Source organism: Gadus morhua, chromosome 18 (assembly GCF_902167405.1).
Source record: "Gadus morhua chromosome 18, gadMor3.0, whole genome shotgun sequence".
NCBI lineage: Eukaryota > Metazoa > Chordata > Actinopteri > Gadiformes > Gadidae > Gadus > Gadus morhua.
The window spans coordinates 1,495,856-1,515,364 of NC_044065.1; the positions used below are offsets into that span (position 1 = coordinate 1,495,856).

The 19,509-nt window shown below is 51.0% G+C and overlaps 2 protein-coding genes across 6 annotated transcripts in view; both read right to left on the reverse strand.

Annotated features, from left to right (window-relative positions):
* Positions 1–7,913, reverse strand: part of nlrc3 (NLR family, CARD domain containing 3) — a 13,856-nt gene extending 5,943 nt beyond the window's left edge. Inside the window, exons 1-9 of one of the 4 annotated variants that reach the window (XM_030339740.1) lie at positions 7,423–7,579; positions 6,480–6,602; positions 6,140–6,339; positions 4,289–4,558; positions 2,085–3,840; positions 1,209–1,295; positions 753–836; positions 210–293; positions 36–119 (exon numbers count right to left, since the gene is read on the reverse strand). In XM_030339740.1, coding sequence (XP_030195600.1) covers positions 36–119; positions 210–293; positions 753–836; positions 1,209–1,295; positions 2,085–3,840; positions 4,289–4,558; positions 6,140–6,272 — 2,498 coding nt within the window. In that variant the 5' untranslated portion in view covers positions 6,273–6,339; positions 6,480–6,602; positions 7,423–7,579. Of the gene's footprint in view, positions 1–35; positions 120–209; positions 294–752; positions 837–1,208; positions 1,296–2,084; positions 3,841–4,288; positions 4,559–6,139; positions 6,422–6,479; positions 6,603–7,422 lie in introns of all 4 variants that reach the window. The other 3 variants (XR_003973809.1, XM_030339739.1, XM_030339738.1) reach the window with 3 other exon arrangements.
* A 143-nt stretch (positions 7,914–8,056) lies between these two features.
* Positions 8,057–19,384, reverse strand: si:ch211-183d21.1 (uncharacterized). 2 transcript variants are annotated; one of them, XM_030339741.1, is made up of 12 exons: positions 19,157–19,383; positions 17,534–18,385; positions 16,576–16,756; positions 16,186–16,325; positions 14,272–14,837; positions 13,124–13,403; positions 12,307–12,511; positions 11,668–11,852; positions 11,247–11,345; positions 10,755–10,919; positions 9,835–9,928; positions 8,057–9,217 (listed from the first exon to the last, which is right to left on the reverse strand). In XM_030339741.1, exons 2-12 carry the CDS (start codon positions 18,351–18,353, stop codon positions 9,154–9,156), a joined length of 2,799 nt encoding a protein of 932 aa, XP_030195601.1. In that variant the 5' UTR covers positions 18,354–18,385; positions 19,157–19,383; the 3' UTR covers positions 8,057–9,153. The 2 variants fall into 2 exon arrangements, with proteins under 2 accessions (XP_030195601.1, XP_030195602.1); XM_030339742.1 differs by lacking the exon at positions 9,835–9,928 and having other exon boundaries at positions 19,157–19,384.
* Positions 19,385–19,509: the final 125 nt, after the last annotated feature.

Sequence of the window (19,509 nt, forward strand, 5' to 3'; positions counted from 1 at the left end):
CATATCTTAAACTGGTTAAGAAGGAGCCGACTCACTTGAGCGAGACCAGTTTGCGGTTGACCAGCAGCACGTCGGCGAGCGCACGCGTCCCCTCCTCCCCGATCGCGTTGTTCTGGAAACTACCGTCAAACCGACCCGTTAAGCAGATCCGACGGACCAATGCAGTGATAGATATATACGTATGGATGATGTGTTGATGGTGAACTCACTTGATGGACACCAGGGCTTGGTTCATCTTCAACGCTTCAGCCAGAAAACGGGCGCCTTTGGCTCCGATGTTGTTGCTGCGGAGACTAAGAAAAACATACAGAGCTGTGTGATGGGATACATCTTAAACATAACTCCTGTACACAATCTGGTGAAATGTAAATACACACATCTCTCTTTCTCTTTCACTCTCTTCCCCTCTCATTATATTACCAGATGATTTGATGTCACTCTGTATGTAGCCTACTCTAGTGTGGTGAGGGTTTTGTTTGTATACATTTTTTAAGCGCTTTGAGTGTGAGAAAAGCGCTATATAAATTGATTATATTATTATTATTATGTATTATTTATTACTTATTACTTAATATATTACTCCATTATATTATGTCACTTGAATTTGGTGATGGTTAGGGTAATTGCATATATGTTACATATTACTTATACTATGACTAGATTATAGGACCTTACTCTAGTCTTGTGAGTTTTAGGTATAAACATCACATATTACATATTACTTATTACATTACTCGTTTATAGGACCTTACTCTAGTGCGGTGAGGGTCCGGTTGACGAGGAGGGCTCGGCTCAGAGCTTTCGCTCCCAGGTTACCGATAGAGTTGTCCGCAAGACTAGCAGGGAGGTGGGAGGAGGGAGGAGGTGATTGTTTGGTTTAAAATGTAACATAACAGAAGCCAACTGACTCACAGAGCTAGTCAGTAAAAAAAAAAACAAGGACATCCTGAAGGGACAAATTAAGTGTGGCGCGAACGACATCGACCGACACCAACGTCACGTTAAAGTAAACTTGCGGCAGATGAAGAGTGCAGGAAACAGCGGTTAACAAATCAATCGTAAGGAAGAGAGGTGATTGCACATTTCTGCAGTGTTACTGCACTGAAAAAAAAACCATGACCATAAAAAACAACATATTGAGTCGTCCGGTGGACTTTTTCGATTAAAAAGTTTGCCTGTTCGAACCGAAGTTCCACCCAGAACCTGACCTGATCTTCTGGACCTGGCAGTCTTTAGCACTCAATAGGCTTCCCAGCAACTCCATTACGTTGTCCTTGAAGTGGTTGTTCTCCAGCCTGCAAACAGAGATGATCTGCTTACCAATGGATAGAAACATCCATCTATCCATCCATCTATACATCCAGACATACATCCATTAATCTATACAGCCGTTCATCCATACATGTATAAATCCATACAGCCTCTTTTCCCGCTTCACCTACATATATCTCACATTAAATAAGTTGCTAAACTATGTATGAATAGTGATTGCTCTCAGGGAGCAGGATAGTCTAGCGCATTGGTTCTCAAAGTGCGGCCAGCGGGCCAATGGCGGCCCGCTGAAACATTCCTGGCGGCCCGCAATGACATACAGATTGAAGAAAAAGAAAGAGAAAAGTCGACTCTCTAGCTTTCAATTAAATCCTTTTGCATTTGTTAGTTTTAATCAGACTGTACATTACTTTGAAAGGATGAACCTCAGTTTCGTGATTCAGACCTCACTTGACCTCCCTCCCAGAGGTCCACGGTGCAATGTTTTTTTCCCCCACTGGGATGCTGACGGCGTTTCCCGCCTAATTTTTTTTAGGCGGCCCTCAGTCCAATTCTGGGTTCCTAAATTGGCCCTCAGCTGTCAAAACTTTGAGAACCCCTGCTCTAGCGGCTACGGTAACCCCCAGCAGAAGGGTACTGGGTTCGATCCCCAATGTCTGCAGCAGCCCTGAAGAGCTCCTAGAGCAAGATGCCCCCCTAATCCCCCACCTGCCCCTTCATGACCTGCCCTTGAGGTCCCTGTAGGTCGCTTTAGAGGAAAGCGTTGGCTAAATGACTCAACGATAGCATCGATAGAATGAAAGATATCTGACCTCAGGTGGGAGCAGTACAGCAGCTGCGGCAGCAGACATTTGACGGTGGAGTAGTTGAGGCAGTCTGACAGGTTGGTCTCCTGGCGGCACTCCGGAGACACCTGCAGCAGGTAGGCCAGCGCGACGCAGTGGGACCGGCTCAGCGTCCCGGCCAGACTGCCGCTGCTCAGCGCTTCCTCCACCTTCCAAAGCAGCTCCGTGTGCTTCAGCTCCTGGAGGCAGTAGGCCAGGTTGACCTCCCGCAGGGAGACAGCTGCACCCCCTTCCGAGCCCCCCGTCGGACCCAGCAGGCTCTGGAGGAAGCCCCCGGCCCAAACCTGCTGGCTGCAGTCGTCCTTCCCCACCAGCGCCGCCAGGGGCTTGGCGGCGCTGGGAGACAGCAAGCCCGCGAGGAACCGCACCAACACGTCCAGGTGGCCGCCGTCGTCCTGCTGCGACCGCTGCAGGGCGTTCCTGAAGTGGTTCTGGAAGCCCAACTTGGGCCACGACATGGCGCTCTCGGAGAACAGGTCGAAGATGGCCCGCTTGGAGGAGACGTGGTAAAACGTGGCCGCCAGGAACTCCTGCACCGTCAGGTGGGCGAAGCGGTACGCCACGAAGATGGCGGACTCCTCCCGCACCAGGAGCGCAGCGCCATGGCTGCCCTGCGCGGACGGCAGGTCCACCCCGTGCGCCCGGAGGTCCTGCTCGCCGAAGGTGTACTTGTGTTTGATGAGTCCGTAGAAGGCCAGGCGGCCGAGGGGTCCCAAGAGCTTCCGCTGGCTGGCCTGGACCTGCTCCGTCCTCATGGGCTCCCGGCCTCGGGGTGCCCCTGCCTCGGCGTTCATGGCACAGAAGTGTGCGTAGAGCTCCGTGCAGGTCCTGGGAAGGCCGTCCGGCGACCCCTTCTGCAGGAGGAACCTCAGGGTCTCCATCACGATCTGGCAGACGCAGGGGATGTAGGACATCACCATCAGGAACTTGTGGGACTCCAGGTGAGCCCAGACCTGACCCGCCGTGTCCCGTTCCGGCAGATAGTGGTGGAGGAACGTGTGGACGTCCTGCGAGGTGAAGCCGGGGACCTCGGTGAGCCGGTCCACCAGTCCCACGGGGATCAGCGCCGCGTGGGCCGAACGCGACGTCAGCCACACTGACACGTCGGGGAGGAGGTTCCCGCGGATGATGTTGGTCACCAAGTCCTCCACGCTCACCTCCTTCTTCGGGTCGCTGCACGTGGACGCGTCCGAGAAGTTCAACCGGCAGCGGAACTCGTCCAGGCCGTCGAATATCAAGAGCGTCCGACAGGCTCCGCTCAGGACGAGGGAGGGGTCGCTCAGGTGCGGGAAGGCCAGCCTCACCAGCCTCTCGGCAGACACCTTCTCCAGGGAGTTCAGCTCCCAGAAGGACAAGGGCAGGACGAAGCTGATGTCGCCGCACACCTTCCTCAGGCACCACTGGGTGACAAACTGCCGGACCAACGCCGTCTTGCCGATGCCGGCCACGCCCACGGTGAGAGACACCCTCGGAGAGGAGCTGACCCGCGTCAGGGGCTCCATCAGCCTGGCAAGGGCCAGGGATCGGAGGTGGATCCTCCCGCTGCCCCGCGCGGTGTTGACCTGCATGAGGTCGTGCTCCTTCTGCTGGAGGTTGGAGAGGCCGTCCACCAACAGCAAGCCCCGGGAGGCGCTGCTCAGGCTGGGGGGAGCGTTGTACATCCGGTCCCTGGAAGAAGCGAGCCTCTGGAGCAGCATCGTCTGGTGCTCCTTTACCATGTGGTCTGCAGGAGGGAACGTGGAGGTCGCGGGACTTAGCAGTTGGCAACAGACTCAAGGATTCACCCGCTGTTGATTACAGACTCCTTCCAAAGTTTTATTTGTGCATGTTATTATTCATTTGTTATAATAATTATTATCGTGTGATTGATTCTCTTTATATTATGCACTTAGACCGAAGAAGCCCCTTCATCGATTCCCTAATTAGTGCCTTGATTAGTTAGCTCCTTCAGACGTTTTCCCCAAATGTTGTGAATCAATTTCACAACTAAAAATAGAATTCCACCCCCTTAAACTGGAGCCTTGTTTCGGGGTTAGGCTAGCCCTCTACACGCACGGTGGGGAACAGGAAGAGACTGAGCGGGCCGTACCATGCGTCAGGATGAACAGGAAGAGACTGAGCGGGCCGTACCATGCGTCAGGATGAACAGGAAGAGACTGAGCGGGCCGTACCATGTGTCAGGATGAGCCGCGCCTCGTGGGAGTCCGAGTTCTCCACAAAGGCTTGAAGGGCGTCGGGCCCGTGGGGGGCTCTGCTGGCCAGCAGGGAGAGAAGGGTCATGACCTGCTCCTCCACCTGCCTCCCTCCGCCGTCCTCCACCCGCATCTCGTCCACCACGCTCAGCAGCTCCTGCACCCGCAGGTGGGACAGCATCCGCCGCAGGAAGCTGGCGGTGGTGAAGCGCTGGAGCTGCTGCTGGTGCTGATGGACCCAGACGGATCCTGAGAGCCACACGCCAGACACATCCAATATGAACACATCCAATATGAACACATCCAATATGAACACAGACACATCCAATGTGAACACATCCAATATGAACACAGGCACATCCAATATGAACACATCCAATATGAACACATCCAATATGAACACAGACACATCCAATATGAACACATCCAATATGAACACATCCAATATGAACACAGACACATCCAATATGAACACATCCAATATGAACACATCCAATATGAACACAGACACATCCAATATGAACACATCCAATATGAACACAGGCACATCCAATATGAACACAGACACATCCAATATAAACACAGACACATCCAATATGAACACATACACATCCAATATGAACACAGACACATCCAATATGAACACATACACATTCAATATGAACACAGGCACATCCAATATGGACACAGACACATCCAATATGAACACATCCAATATGAACACAGACACATCCAATATGAACACATCCAATATGAACACATCCAATATGAACACAGACACATCCAATATGAACACATCCAATATGAACACATCCAATATGAACACAGACACATCCAATATGAACACATCCAATATGAACACAGGCACATCCAATATGAACACAGACACATCCAATATAAACACAGACACATCCAATATGAACACATACACATCCAATATGAACACAGACACATCCAATATGAACACATGCACATTCAATATGAACACAGGCACATCCAATATGGACACAGACACATCCAATATGAACACATCCAATATGAACACAGACACATCCAATATGAACACATCCAATATGAACACAGACACATCCAATATGAACACAGACACATCCAATATGAACACATCCAATATGAACACAGACACATCCAATATGAACACAGACACATCCAATATGAACACAGACACATCCAATATGAACACAGACACATCCAATATGAACACAGGCACATCCAATATGAACACAAACACATCCAATATGAACACAGACACATCCAATATGAACACAGACACATCCAATATGAACACATCCAATATGAACACAGACACATCCAATATGAACACAGACACACCCGATATGAACACAGACACATCCAATATGAACACAGACAGACACATCCAATATGAACACATCCAACACAGACACATACAATATGAACGAAGACACATACAATATGAACACATCCAATATGAACCCAGACACATCCAATATGAACACATCCAACATGAACACATCCAATATAAACACATGTACATACACCCAATGTGAACACAAACACATCCAATGTGATCGCATGTAAACACACCCAATCTAAACACACCCAATGTAAACACATCCATGCAAATACATCTAACATAAACACATCCCATATAATCCCATATCAACACATCCAATGTAAACACATGTCAACACAACCAATATAAACACATCCAATATGAACACATCCGATATAATCACATCCAATATAAAAACACATGTCAACACACCCAATACAATCACACCTGGCGTCCCGCGGGGACCCGCCCCTATGACCCCGGGGGGAGTGGCCTACCGTGGGCGTCTCTGTCGCTCTTGGAGGGAGGTCCTCCGGGGTTGGACTGGAGGTCCATGTAGCAGTCTCTCTGCCATGTGACTCTCTCGCTGCGGCCCAGCAGGGCCTCGTACTGCCGGCCGCCGCGCGACATGAGCCCCTCACTGCCCACCTGGACAGGTGCTCGCCGCTCCGCCCCCGCACGCCAGCTCCAGGTTCACCTGCACAGGTAGTGAGGAGGAGCAGTGAGGGAGCCGACGCCGCGTGTGAATCGGTCTCATGTGACAGAAGGACAGACTGGAGCTGTGGCAGAGGACACGTCGGTGACTGTTATTGAGGAGAGACTCTTGGGGCGGCTCACCTCAGGAGGTAGAGCAGGTGTACTAGTGTCGACGTGTCCCTGAGCAAGACACCTCACCCTGACCGCTCCCGACGTGCTGGCTGTCGCCTTGCACGGTTGACTCCGCCGCCGGTGGGCCACTGTCTTAATTAACCGTTGTGAGTCATAACATCATAAAAGAGTCTGCAAAATGCCGTAAATGTAGACTGTAGAAGTGAAAGGGACAGACTCTAAATGTGATAAACGACCGAATGTAGCTGTGATACACGACAGGCCGTAGCTTTCTAAAGTAAAGCTCATAGCTGTGATAGAACATAGACTGTTGCCGTGATAAAGAACAGACTGTAGCTATTATGAATAACAGACTGTAGCTGTAGTGAAGGACAGATTGTATCTGTGATAAAGAGAGCCTGTAGCTGTGATAGGGGGCAGTCAGTGTAGCTGTAGGTTCAATCACACCGTGACAAAAGAAACGCACGAGAATAACCTCAACTTCCGTTGCATCACACAAACACATTTTCATATTCTGTTGTAACAAGTGGTGTTGTTACCATGGAAACAGGTCGGTGAACACAACATGATAGTAACTGCCATACCATGCAACAACATACCATATGTGCAAGTTGATATTGTATCAATGTATTTTAGTATTATTCAAATGAGGCCAACATATAATTTAATGTGTGGTCATATGAGGGATATAATACATACATGTTATAATTAGTATTTTCTTAAAGTGACGTTTTGATTAAAAGTGAGGGTGTGATTAGCTATGTAATGGCTAATCACACTCTCACCGGGTGTTATAATACATCGACTTTAAATGATCAAAAACATCTCATTATTACAAAATGTAATTACCGAGTTGGTGTAAATCAGAAGATGTAGGTTTTCATTGAATTCCAAACAAGCATGAACATATTCCTATCAAGCACAAAGTCATGAAGATTGTGGACCTACTCACCATCAGTCGGTTCTGCAGAGATCCTGTCCGCTTTTACTTTGTTAATCACTAGAAGGTTCAATCCAGGGTGCCGCGCTTTGCAACCGGTCTCACTCACATACAGTTTGGCAAGAGGCGAGAAGGAAACTATCTCCTCCAAACAGTTTCCTGTCTCTAACCTCTGGTCTTCCTGTGCAGAAGAAAAGCACCTCGAAATGCTTCATTGTTTGAACACGCGATGATGCTGATCACACAAACACAAATCAGTCTCCTGTTAAGGGTTACATAGGGTACAGCTCTCATGGTTAGGTTCACGTATAACCTAACATTTGGTTCATTTTGAGTATAACATTTAACAGGTACCACTCATAAAAATAAATAACTTGTATCTCTGATTCCTATCCTCTGCACTCTTTCAAGTTATTCTTTGACGTTTTGACACCAATTTTTTGTTGTTCTCAGCCTCACTTCTTTCTGTTACCACTCAGGATAAAAGCATCTGCTAAATGATAATGAAGAAATGTAAATTATTAAGTTGTTGTTTAAATAGTTAACTATAATGTTTCACTCTGTGCAAACACAGAGGCTGCAGCTGAGCAAGATTACTGGATTACAGTTTGTGTGTGTGGTTGGATCACAAATGCTAACAATTCTGTTGCTCATCAGAAAAATATATTTTATTTCAAAAATAATTTCCACAGTGCATGAGCTGAACAAACGTACCTTTGGGAAGGCAACAAAGCATGACTTATTAAAAAAAACAAAAACAATTAAAAAGTTACATAATTTAAAATGTTCTTTTACCTTGGCGTGATTTCATCGGCGTCATAAACAATAATTAATCATTTAAAACAAATGTCAATAAGAAGCAACTCAAAATGATTTGCAATATTATTTTCTTCATCAGTGAAGTGTGTTAAAAGTTAGGGTGTTTAAAAAGGGTAATTGTTTCAAGTTCCAGGCGTGTTAAAGACGACTTTTAGAAAACAACATATAGGTTAGGGTTAATATACAGAAAGGTAAATATATATATATTCACGGAACAAAAGATTATTACTCAGGTATCAAATAAAAACACTTCTTTCACGTTATTTTCCCTAAGTTAAACATGAGTTACAACAGACACGAGCAACACAGACACGCCCCCCCCCCTCCCCATAAACACACGCACACAACACCCCTTCACAAATGCACACACAAAACCACCTCCTCATACACAACCCCTCCATTCACACACACACACACACACACACACACACACACACACACACACACACACACACACACACACACACACACACACACACACACACACACACACATTTTAGATGAAAGTAGAGTAAAACAAATGACGGTAAACCATGTGCTAAAATGGTTCTCCACACACACCCACACACTTTTCAAAACAGACCTCAAGGAGTCCTATTTTTAAACCGTGCTTATATGTTCTTGGATGGTGTAAATTCACGCATTATTTCACGTTTTAAATTGTTGATAGCTGCTGAATAACTTTAGGTAAGGCTTATTAATGTAAAAAAACGTGAGATCACATTCAATAATGTTGAATTGTGTTATTTAATGCTAGTAATGTTATTTAGCGTTAAGTTACGCTAAACAACATTAAACCACGTTGAATAGCACTAAATCCCATTCAGTCTCTCCAGTGTTGATAATTGTTACGTGTCGCTCTGCAGCAGCTGGCCTCTGATTGGTTCCTTTAGAGGTGCGCCGGAGCTGATTCGCCGTGCCAGTTCAGAACTCTGACGGGCCGTCTCTGTTCTCGCTCAGCTCCATGGAGTGGTAGTTCAGCGGCCGCCTGCAGAGGGCGACACAAACACCAAACCGAGCTCACCATGGCGTTTACAGAGAAGAACAGTGCCACCTTGTTGACCAACCTTGTAACTACAAAAATAATTTCGCAACCATATGCCAAAATTGTTTACTTCACTTCCAAGATATATGAGGGATGAAGAGAGCACGAGAGCGAGAGAAAGAGACTGTGTGGCCACACACAGCTCCAACGTCATCCTTGAGGTTGCAGGCGACCAGAACACTGTTGAACCTCCGACAACGATAAGAAAGCCTACTGAGGTCAGTGCCTTTGAAACATGGTGCCGGGACAAAAACCACCTCTTCGTCAACGTCTGCAAGACTAAGGAGATGATTCAGACCTCAGCGATTTTCCTGTCAATTTCTGACTCTTAATAATTTGATACTCCGTATACGTACTTCTGCTTACCACGTCATCGGGAATTTCCCTGTTGGAATGACCCTTTGTTATACCGTGCATAAGACAAATACAACCCGTGGACTCTGAAAGAGAGAGGAGAGAAAGAAAGAAAGAACAAAGGGACAAAGGATCAAAGGAACGAGAGCGGAAGAGAGTGAGACCGAGAGAAGTGAGGGAGTGCCAGAGAGAGAGCGAGGCTCTACCTCTTCTTGTAGAGGTATGCGAACAGAGCCGCTACGAGGCCTAGCAACCCCACCAGACCCAGGGCCAGACCGACCCGGAGGCTCAGCGCAGCCTCTGCAACACAACACACAATAACACTACATTCAGACCAGAGGGAGCACAATAACATTACATTCAGACCAGAGGGAGCACAATAACATTACATTAAGACCAGAGGGAGCACAATAACATTACATTAAGACCAGAGGGACCACAATAACACTACATTCAGACCAGAGGGAGCACAATAACATTACATTAAGACCAGAGGGACCACAATAACATTGCATTCAGACCAGAGGGACCTCACTATTAAAATGCATTCAGGCTGGCTAACCAGTCTAATTCGATTTATACTAGCCTATACTAGCCCAGATCAGACAGGTTATACCAGACCTTCAAGGCAAGACCAGATCTGTGGGCGGTAGAAGCTAGAAGGTGAAAAGATAGTTCGATATTAGATCGGTAAGCAGTAGAGTCGAGAAGGTTAAGAGATGGTTGGATTGTAGATCTGAACGAAGTAGAATCTAGAAGGTTATGAGATGGTTTGATTGTAGATCTGTAAGGGGTAGAAGCTTGAAAGTTAAGAGATGGTTCAATTGTAGATATGTAGGCAGTAGAAGCTAGAAGGTTAAGAGATGGTAAGATTGTAGATCTGTAGGCAGTTTGATCTAGAAGGTTCGATTGTAGATCTGTACGAAGTCGAATCTAGAAGGTTATGAGTTGGTTCGATATAGATCTGTAAGGGTTAGAATCTAGAATGTTAAGAGTTGGTTCGATATAGATCTGTAAGGGTTAGAATCTAGAAGGTTATGAGTTGGTTCGATATAGATCTGTAAGGGTTAGAATCTAGAAGGTTAAGAGTTGGTTCGATATAGATCTGTACGGGGTAGAAGCTGACCGGGGCTGGTGTGGGGGTCCGCGTTGGGGACGGAGCAGCTGCCCTCTCCGTGGGGGGGGGGGAGGTGTGAGGAGGTCTGCAGGATGAGGGTCTTCTGGTGGGGCGACAGAGCCATCATGCTGCCCTTGACCCGGAGCCAGCTCGACACGCACCAGAACTTGAAGCCTAGAGATGTTGAACCGAAAGCCCGTAGTTCCTTTAAACTCTATATAGTGTGCGTGTGTGTGTGTGTGTGTGTGTGTGTGTGTGTGTGTGTGTGTGTGTGTGTGTACCTTTCCCGGAGCATTTCAGAATGAAGCCATTATGAGATTTCAGCTTCGCACTTTTTAGTTTCTTTTTGTAAATGACATACGTTTGACAGTTGAAGTGGATAAAAGTAAGAAAGATAAGCGTACACTGCAGGTAGGTGGCGGTGTGTGTAAACATTATATTATAGAGTAAATATTTTATACAGGGTATATATTATATTATATCTTGTGTGTTATATCTTACCCTGCAGATAGAGGGCGCTGATGCCACAGCGACAGCTCTGCTCCAAGTACCCGGCCACCTCAGCGACCCTGCTGCCCTGAAGGAGGAGGTCACTGCAGTCTACACACACACACACACACACACACACACACACACACACACACACACACACACACACACACACACACACACACACACACACACACACTTAGTAGTGTATAGTTTTGTGGGGGTCTAACCTTAATCATGAGTCAAGGGACAACATGGTCTAAATAATGTGATGCATATTCATAATGCATTAGTGGTTGCATTCAATGTAGCGCTCATTATAGCAGTAATAATTGTGAGCTAATGGCAGCAGTTGATATAACAGTCACATAAGCAGTAGTGGTAGCATGAGCAGTATTGGTAGCGATAGCATTAGCAGAATCTCTGGTCTTACTGGCCGAGTGGTCCTGCCAATCACTGGCCAGAGGGCCGAGGCATAGGTCGATACTGCTTGAGAAGGCGGAGCTAGGGCACAGGTTGGTGGTGCGAGGCGTGGGGGCGGAGCTAGTCCAGGAGGTGGGGCTTCTGGGCTGACAGCACGTACATCGACTGAGGGAGACTGGACCGGCCTGCACCGACCTACACACACACACACACACACACACACACACACACACACACACACACACACACACACACACACACACACACACACACACACACACACACACACACACACACACACACACACACACACACACACGTTATGAAGAATAACAGTAGAGATAACAACACAAGGAGGGACGGTAAAGTACCCCACAACCAGGCAGTCCGATCACCAACCCCCTCTGCTCTGACCAACATTGGTTCAACCCCATTGTCGTCAATACTAGAAAAGTACTCAACCAACAGTCAGTGAAACAACCAGCGTCACTTCACCATCCTCCACCTCTTCCTCCCTCTATCGCCGTGTCTCCATCCCCTCCCCCCATCATCACTCAATCCCTCACCCCACCTGCTCCTCCTCCCTCCCTCCCTCCATCCTTCACCGTCCTTCCCTCACCCCTCCACCCCTCCGCCCCTCCGCCCTCACCTGGGTGCAGGCAGGACCTGCTCCCCCGTGCTGGCCCCCAGGCTGAGCAGCAGGGCCTGGTGGTGGCTGAACACCACCGAGTCCCTGATGATGCTGACGTTAGCCAGGCCGCGGGTCGCCACCGCGCGACACACGCTGAACACGTCGTGACACAGGGCCACGCCCCCCCGCGCCGGCACCGTGGTGCCTTCTGGGAAACTCTGGTCTGGCGGTGGAGAGAGAGAGAGAGAGAAAAACGGTTTGTTTAGTGACATGCCATAAATCCTACCCTGCTAATAGTGACTATGCTAACCCAACATGCTAACTACCTGTAAATTATACATTGCCGACAATGCTTCCATATGTGTGTGTGCGCTTGTATGCTAATGACCAAAACATTCTAAATAAGGAGTAGGCTAAGCTACCTCCGAGTGCGAACTGGAGACAGAGAAAGCAACATATGCTAGGGCTGCTTGATTATGGAAAAAAACATAATCAAGATTATTTCGGTCAATATTGAAATCACGATTATTCAAACAATTATTTTTAAGTTTAAAACATGATGCCCTTATTCAGCCCTTCTCTCCAAGGAAACACATTGTAAATTTCCACTTAAAAAAGAATACACAAAATGTTCAAATTGCAAATGTTCAAATAGAAAATAATGGTCAAATATGTATCCAGCTGTTCTGCCATTTCTATAAAACATTTAATTCAATAAATATACTTAAAGAAAAAGATTGTTTGACCCGAAAATCAAAATCAAAATCAAAACGTGATTAATTGCGCAGCCCCAACATATTCTGCCCTCCAGACCCAGAGGGGGCGCTGTGCTCACCTGCCCCGGTGACGTTGCCCACCAGGTAGAAGCCCCCGCTGTCCGTGGAGCCCGTCAGCGGCAGAGCCAAGATGGCGCCGCCGCGGTCCTCCTCCCCGAGGGCCAGCAGCACCAGCCCCCTCAGCGGCGTGCGCGGCGGGCCCACCAGCTCCACGAACGACCCCCACTGCCGGCTCTGGTTGGTCCAGCGGGCCACCGACACCTCGTTGAGGACCACGCCCTCTGGCGGGGGCGGGGGCGGGGGACACACGTTCTCCCTCAGAGGGGTGGGCTGGGCCACCTGGCACCGCGGGACAGACACGCGCTTCATCAGAACACGGCCGCACGAAGCTACGTCAGTCTACTCTAAACCAGATATAAGTTATGATGACTGTGATAAAGGCTGCAGCTGTGACTAACTAAAGACTGAAACTGTGATAAAGGACAGACTAACTGTGATAAAGGACAGACTAACTGTGATAAAGACCATACTGTAGTTGTGATAAAGGACAGACTGTAGTTGTGATAAGGACAGACAGTAACAGTGATAAAGGACAGACAATACACTGATAAAGGACAGACTGTAACAGTGATAAAGGACAGACAGTACAGTGATAAAGGACAGACAGTAACAGTGATAAAGGACTATCTATGATAAAGGACAGACAGTACAGTGATAAAAGACAGACAGTAACAGTGATAAAGGACAGACAGTACAGCGATAAAGGACAGACAGTAACAGTGATAAAGGACTATCTATGATAAAGGACAGACAGTACAGTGATAGAGGACAGACTGTAGCTGTGATACAGGACAGCTGGTACAGTGATAAAGGACAGCTGGTATAGTGATAAAGGACAGACTGTAACAGTGAAAGGACAGGCCATAACAGTGATAAAGGACAGACAGTACAATGATAAAGAACAGCTGGTACAGTGATAAAGGACTATCTATGATAAAGGACAGCTGGTACAGTGATAAAGGACAGCTGGTACAGTGATGAAGGACTATCTATGATAAAGGACAGACAGTACAGTGATAAAGGACAGCTGGTACAGTGATGAAGGACTATCTATGATAAAGGACAGACAGTACAGTGATAAAGGACAGCTGGTACAGTGATGAAGGACTATCTATGATAAAGGACGGTATGAATAAGGTTTCCTCACGGCGAAGGCCGACAGGTCGGCGGGGTGCAGCCCCCCACAGCGGCTGAGCCCTTCGTCCCCGGGCAGCGCGTTGGCGTCCTCCAGCAGGGGGAGCTGTCCGGGGGTCAGCGCCTCGCTGAGCGTCCGCGCCGCCTTGTCGGACCCCCTCAGGCGGTACACCACGGCGTCCAGGAGGCCCGCGGTGGGGACCCCCGACTGCAGGGAGGAGGGGGGTCCGTCGGGGCTGCGGTAGAGCGCCACGGCGTCCGGCCCGTTCTGGATGGTGTTGGGCGGCAGGCGGAGCGACGGCGCCGGCACCAGCCGGTCGCTGCCCAGCAGGAAGTAGCCGCGGGCGGTGGTGAAGTGGCCGCTCAGGCTGATCTCGCGGTAGGGCCGGTTGTCGTGGGCGCTGAAGAGGAGGAGCCAGAGGCCGGCCAGCGCCACGCGGCGCCCCGACGGGTGCCACAGCTCCACGTACTCGCCGTCCTCCGCCGCCCCGGGGCTGTCGGCGTTCAGCTCGTTGATCACGAAGTCGCCCCGCCCCCAGGGGGGCAGGTGGGGGGGGGCGTCGGTGGTGCTCGGGGGCCCTGGGAGACGGGGGGGGGGGGGGGGATGAGGTGACAAGGAGACAGGCTAGGAGACTAGGAGACAGGGCCTGGGAGACAGGGAGCGGAGGGGTAAGGAAGCTAGGAGACAAGCTAGGAGACTAGGGGAAGAAGGACTAGGAGACAAGCTAAGAGACTAGGAGACCGGGACAAGGCAACAAGCTAGGAGACTAAGAGACAAGATAGGAGACTAGGGGAAAGAGGGACTAGGAGACAAGCTAGGAGACTAGGAGGCAAGATAGGAGACATGGGGACAGGATAGGAGACTAGGAGCAAGAGGGACTAGGAGACAGGGACTGGGAGACAGGAAAAGGGGGACTAGGAAACCGAGGGAGTAGGAGACAGGGCCTAGGAGACAGAGAAAAGGCGGCTAGGGGACTAGGAGACAGAAGTCCTAGAAGACTAGGAGACAGGGACTAACACTAGAGTACAGGGATAGGAGGCTAGGAGACAGGTACTAACACTAGAGTACAGGGATAGGAGGCTAGGAGACAGGGACTAACACTAGAGTACAGAGATAGGAGGCTAGGAGACAGGGACTAACACTAGAGTACAGGGATAGGAGGCTAGGAGACAGGGACTAACACTAGAGTACAGAGATAGGAGGCTAGGAGACAGGGACTAACACTAGAGTACAGGGATAGGAGGCTAGGAGACAGGGACTAACACTAGAGTACAGAGATAGGAGGCTAGGAGACAGGGACTAACACTAGAGTACAGAGATAGGAGGCTAGGAGACAGGGACTAACACTAGAGTACAGGGATAGGAGGCTAGGAGACAGGGACTAACACTAGAGTACAGAGATAGGAGGCTAGGAGACAGGGACTAACACTAGAGTACAGGGATAGGAGGCTAGGAGACAGGGACTAACACTAGAGTACAGAGATAGGAGGCTAGGAGACAGGGACTAACACTAGAGTACAGGGATAGGAGGCTAGGAGACAGGGACTAACACTAGAGTACAGGGATAGGAGGCTAGGAGACAGGGACTAACACTAGAGTACAGAGATAGGAGGCTAGGAGACAGGGACTAACACTAGAGTACAGGGATAGGAGGCTAGGAGACAGGGACTAACACTAGAGTACAGGGATAGGAGGCTAGGAGACAGGGACTAACACTAGAGTACAGAGATAGGAGGCTAGGAGACAGGGACTAACACTAGAGTACAGGGATAGGAGGCTAGGAGACAGGGACTAACACTAGAGTACAGAGATAGGAGGCTAGGAGACAGGGACTAACACTAGAGTACAGGGATAGGAGGCTAGGAGACAGGGACTAACACTAGAGTACAGAGATAGGAGGCTAGGAGGCAGGATGAGGCGGCTCACCTGGGCTCTGGGGACAGGTGCGCGGCCAGGGGCAGTTGTTGGGCAGGCTGTGGGTCTGGGGGGCCTCCCAGAACACCCCGGGGTCCCGGGGGCCCGGGGCCACCCCACAGCGGCTCAGGTACACACCCCCCTCCTGCAGACTGCAGGACACAGCGGGGAAGGACAGGGGGGGTCACACCGGACCCCCCAAACACAGGACACTCAGAGAGCTCTGCCAAGACGGCAACCACATGGGACAGACAGACAGACAGACAGGCAGAGAGACAGACAGACAGGCAGAGAGACAGACAGGCAGGCAGGCAGGCAGGCAGGCAGGCAGACAGACAGACAGACAGACAGACAGACAGACAGACAGACAGACGGCCACACAGGCAGAGGACCCGGTCTCACATGGGGCTGAGCTGGTAGGGGGCTCTCCCGGGGACCAGCGTCTCCGTCAGGTCGTCGCTGGGCACGCCCCCCCGCCCCGAGAACACGAAGGCGTCGATGGGCTGGGAGTCGTTGAGGCTGCTGCCCACCAGGAGGTCCGCCGCCCGGCCGCCGTACAGCGCCACCGCGCCCGCCTCGTCTCCTAGCAACCACAAGACATCGCCCATTATCGTGTGTTACACAGGATTTGATTCATGACACGTTTAGCCAGCAGTTGAGTTTGACGCAACGGGGGAGACGTGAACGTGACGGGGAGACGAGAGCGTGACGGGGGTGACGAGAGCGTGACGGGGAGACGAGAGCGTGACGGGGGTGACGTGAACGTGACGGGGGTGACATGACGCGGGTGAAGTGACGGGGGTGACGTGAACGTGACGGAGGGGACATGAACGTGACGTGGGTGACGTGAACGTGACGGGGGTGACATGAACGTGACGGGGGTGACCTGAACGTGACGGGGGTGACCTGACCGTGACGTGGGTGACCTGAACGTGACGGGGGTGACCTGAACGTGACGGGGGTGACGTGAGCGTGACGGGGGGGACGTGAGCGTGACGGGGGTGACGAGAGTGTGACGGGGGTGACGTGAACGTGACGGGGGTGACGTGACGCGGGTGAAGTGACGGGGGTGACGTGAACGTGACGGAGGGGACATGAACGTGACGTGGGTGACGTGAACGTGACGGGGGTGACATGAACGTGACGGGGGTGACCTGAACGTGACGGGGGTGACCTGAACGTGACGTGGGTGACCTGAACGTGACGGGGGTGACCTGAACGTGACGGGGGTGACGTGAGCGTGACGGGGGGGACGTGAGCGTGACGGGGGGGACCTGAACGTGACGGGGGGGACGTGAACGCGACGGGGGTGACGTGTGCCGAGGGAATGCGAGGGCGGTGACAGCATGGCTGCGCTCACCCTTCATGAAGCTCTTCTCTATCTCCACGGTAACCATGGCGTCCCTGGCGTTGTCCACGTCGACGCTGACCGTTGCCACCCCCGCCCGGTCCAGCACCGCCAGCACCAGAGGCCCCGCCCCCAGGACCCCCGTCAGCTCCACCCACCCGTCGGCCAGCCCCCCGCCCAGCCGCAGCTCGCTGATGAGCGGCTGGCCGGGCGGCGGGGGCGTGCAGCGGTTGCGTTGCCCGGGCGACGGTGGCGCCAGCTGGAAGGTCCAGGCGTCCCCGGAGAGGAGGCACCTCTCGAGGGACTCGTCGCCCTCGTGGCCGGCCTCGTCCTCCACGAAGGGCCTCTGCCCGGGGGTCAGCGCCTCGGCCAGGACCTCGGCCCCGCTGGTCCAGCGCGTCATGTACACCACGGCGTCCACCAGCCCCACCGCCGTGGCGTTCATCTTCTCGGCGTAGCGGGCCGCCCCGCTGCGGTAGAGCGCGATGGCGTCGGGGCCGTTCTGCACCGTGTTGGGGGGCAGCAGGATGGAGGGCTTGGGCCTCAGGTCCACCGAGCCCACCAGGAAGAAGCCCCTCTCGTCCGTGGCGTGGCCCTTCAGGTCCAGCACCTTGTAGGCCACGTTGCCGTTGCCGTTGTAGAAGACCAGGGTGTACCCGTCCAGGGGGGCGCGCTGGCCACCCGTGTGGTACAGCTCCACAAACTCCGTGGTGTCCAGCTTGGGGTTGTCGGCGTTCACCTCGCTGATGATGAGGCAGGGGTCCGCAGCCAGGGACCCCCCCAGAACAACAAGGAACACCCAGCTGGGCACACCAGTACCCCACCGAACCATGCTTACCAACCGGAGTAGTACAAGACGGACTTCTGCAAAGAACAAAATAAAAGAAACATGTAGAAGTTTAAATTAGGGTCTTTACTTCCTGTCCCAAGCTGATGGATTCCCTGGTTCCTCTAACGCCAATAGCCCACGAGCCAGACAGAGTAGTATGTGACTACTGTGTTAATAAATGAACCGCTCTTTAGGGGAAATGTCTCAAGTCACGACATCTAATCAACATCTCGGTTTCACACCAGAGCTCCACTCGCTGCTCTCCCTTCTTAACGGGATGTCGGCCGTTTGAATGATTGGCTGTGACTCATCCTCTTTTGGGAGTGCACGTCTGGAAGATTGCGAAATGCATTTCCAGATAAATCATGTGCAAAGTTATACATCGAAAGTTATGGAACTTCAGTCATGTAAAATGAGGAACAAAGCTTTCAAACTGGGAGTTGGAAGAGTGAACACGGGAGAAGAAGACAGAACTGTTATATTGTCGCATTTACAAGCTAGACTGTTTAGCACATTGAAATCAAATAAATGTACGACAATGCCTCTAAGAAGCAGACCAACTGTTACAGTGGGTCAACACAACAGTTCATGCAATTCCCAGGGAAACCTTGATAGACGGCTGTGCAAATGATTCGCACAATCCGTGAACTATTTATCCGGTGGCAGTGAGTGTGTGCGTGGTGTAGAAGGGTCTTATTCTGGTCACGGTGGGCTGCCGCTTCCGTTCATCTCCTCCGCTGCACAGAAAAGGTTCACGTCTTCTCCCTACTCTCTGTCCTTCTACCGAATACACAAATCGGACTTACTGCTTCTCTGCTCTCCCGTTGCTCGGCTGCTGCTTACGCCCGTTTCCCGAGACCCCCGTTCGGCGGCGTGTGGACGAGGAGCGGTTTGTTATTCCGACAGCAGATCTGGAAAGTTTGCGTGAATCTCCGACGCTCCCAGGCTCCGTCCTTCATTGACAAAGCAGCACTTTCTCCCCCAAGCGGCGGTGGGCGGTGGGCGGGCAGAGGGGGAACGGGGGGGGGGGGTGTTTTAGAGGGGTGCTGGTGGGGGAGGTCACGGAGGGCTGGTAGTGGTGGAGGGATGCTGGTGGTTTTTATTAGAGGGGTGTCGGTTGGATGATAAATGGCGGGTGGTGTTATATGGGGTGATGGTG

Excerpts from the sequence above, each read along its gene's own strand:
- si:ch211-183d21.1 (XM_030339741.1), bottom strand. The coding sequence starts at position 18,353 with ATGGTTCGGTGGGGTACTGGTGTGCCCAGCTGGGTGTTCCTTGTTGTT. Across the intron at positions 11,853-12,306 it reads CAGGTCCTGCCTGCACCCAG|GTCGGTGCAGGCCGGTCCAG; the intron begins GTGAGGGCGGAG and ends GTGTGTGTGTAG. Across the intron at positions 9,929-10,754 it reads GGACCCCCACACCAGCCCCG|AGGCTGCGCTGAGCCTCCGG; the intron begins GTCAGCTTCTAC and ends GTTGTGTTGCAG.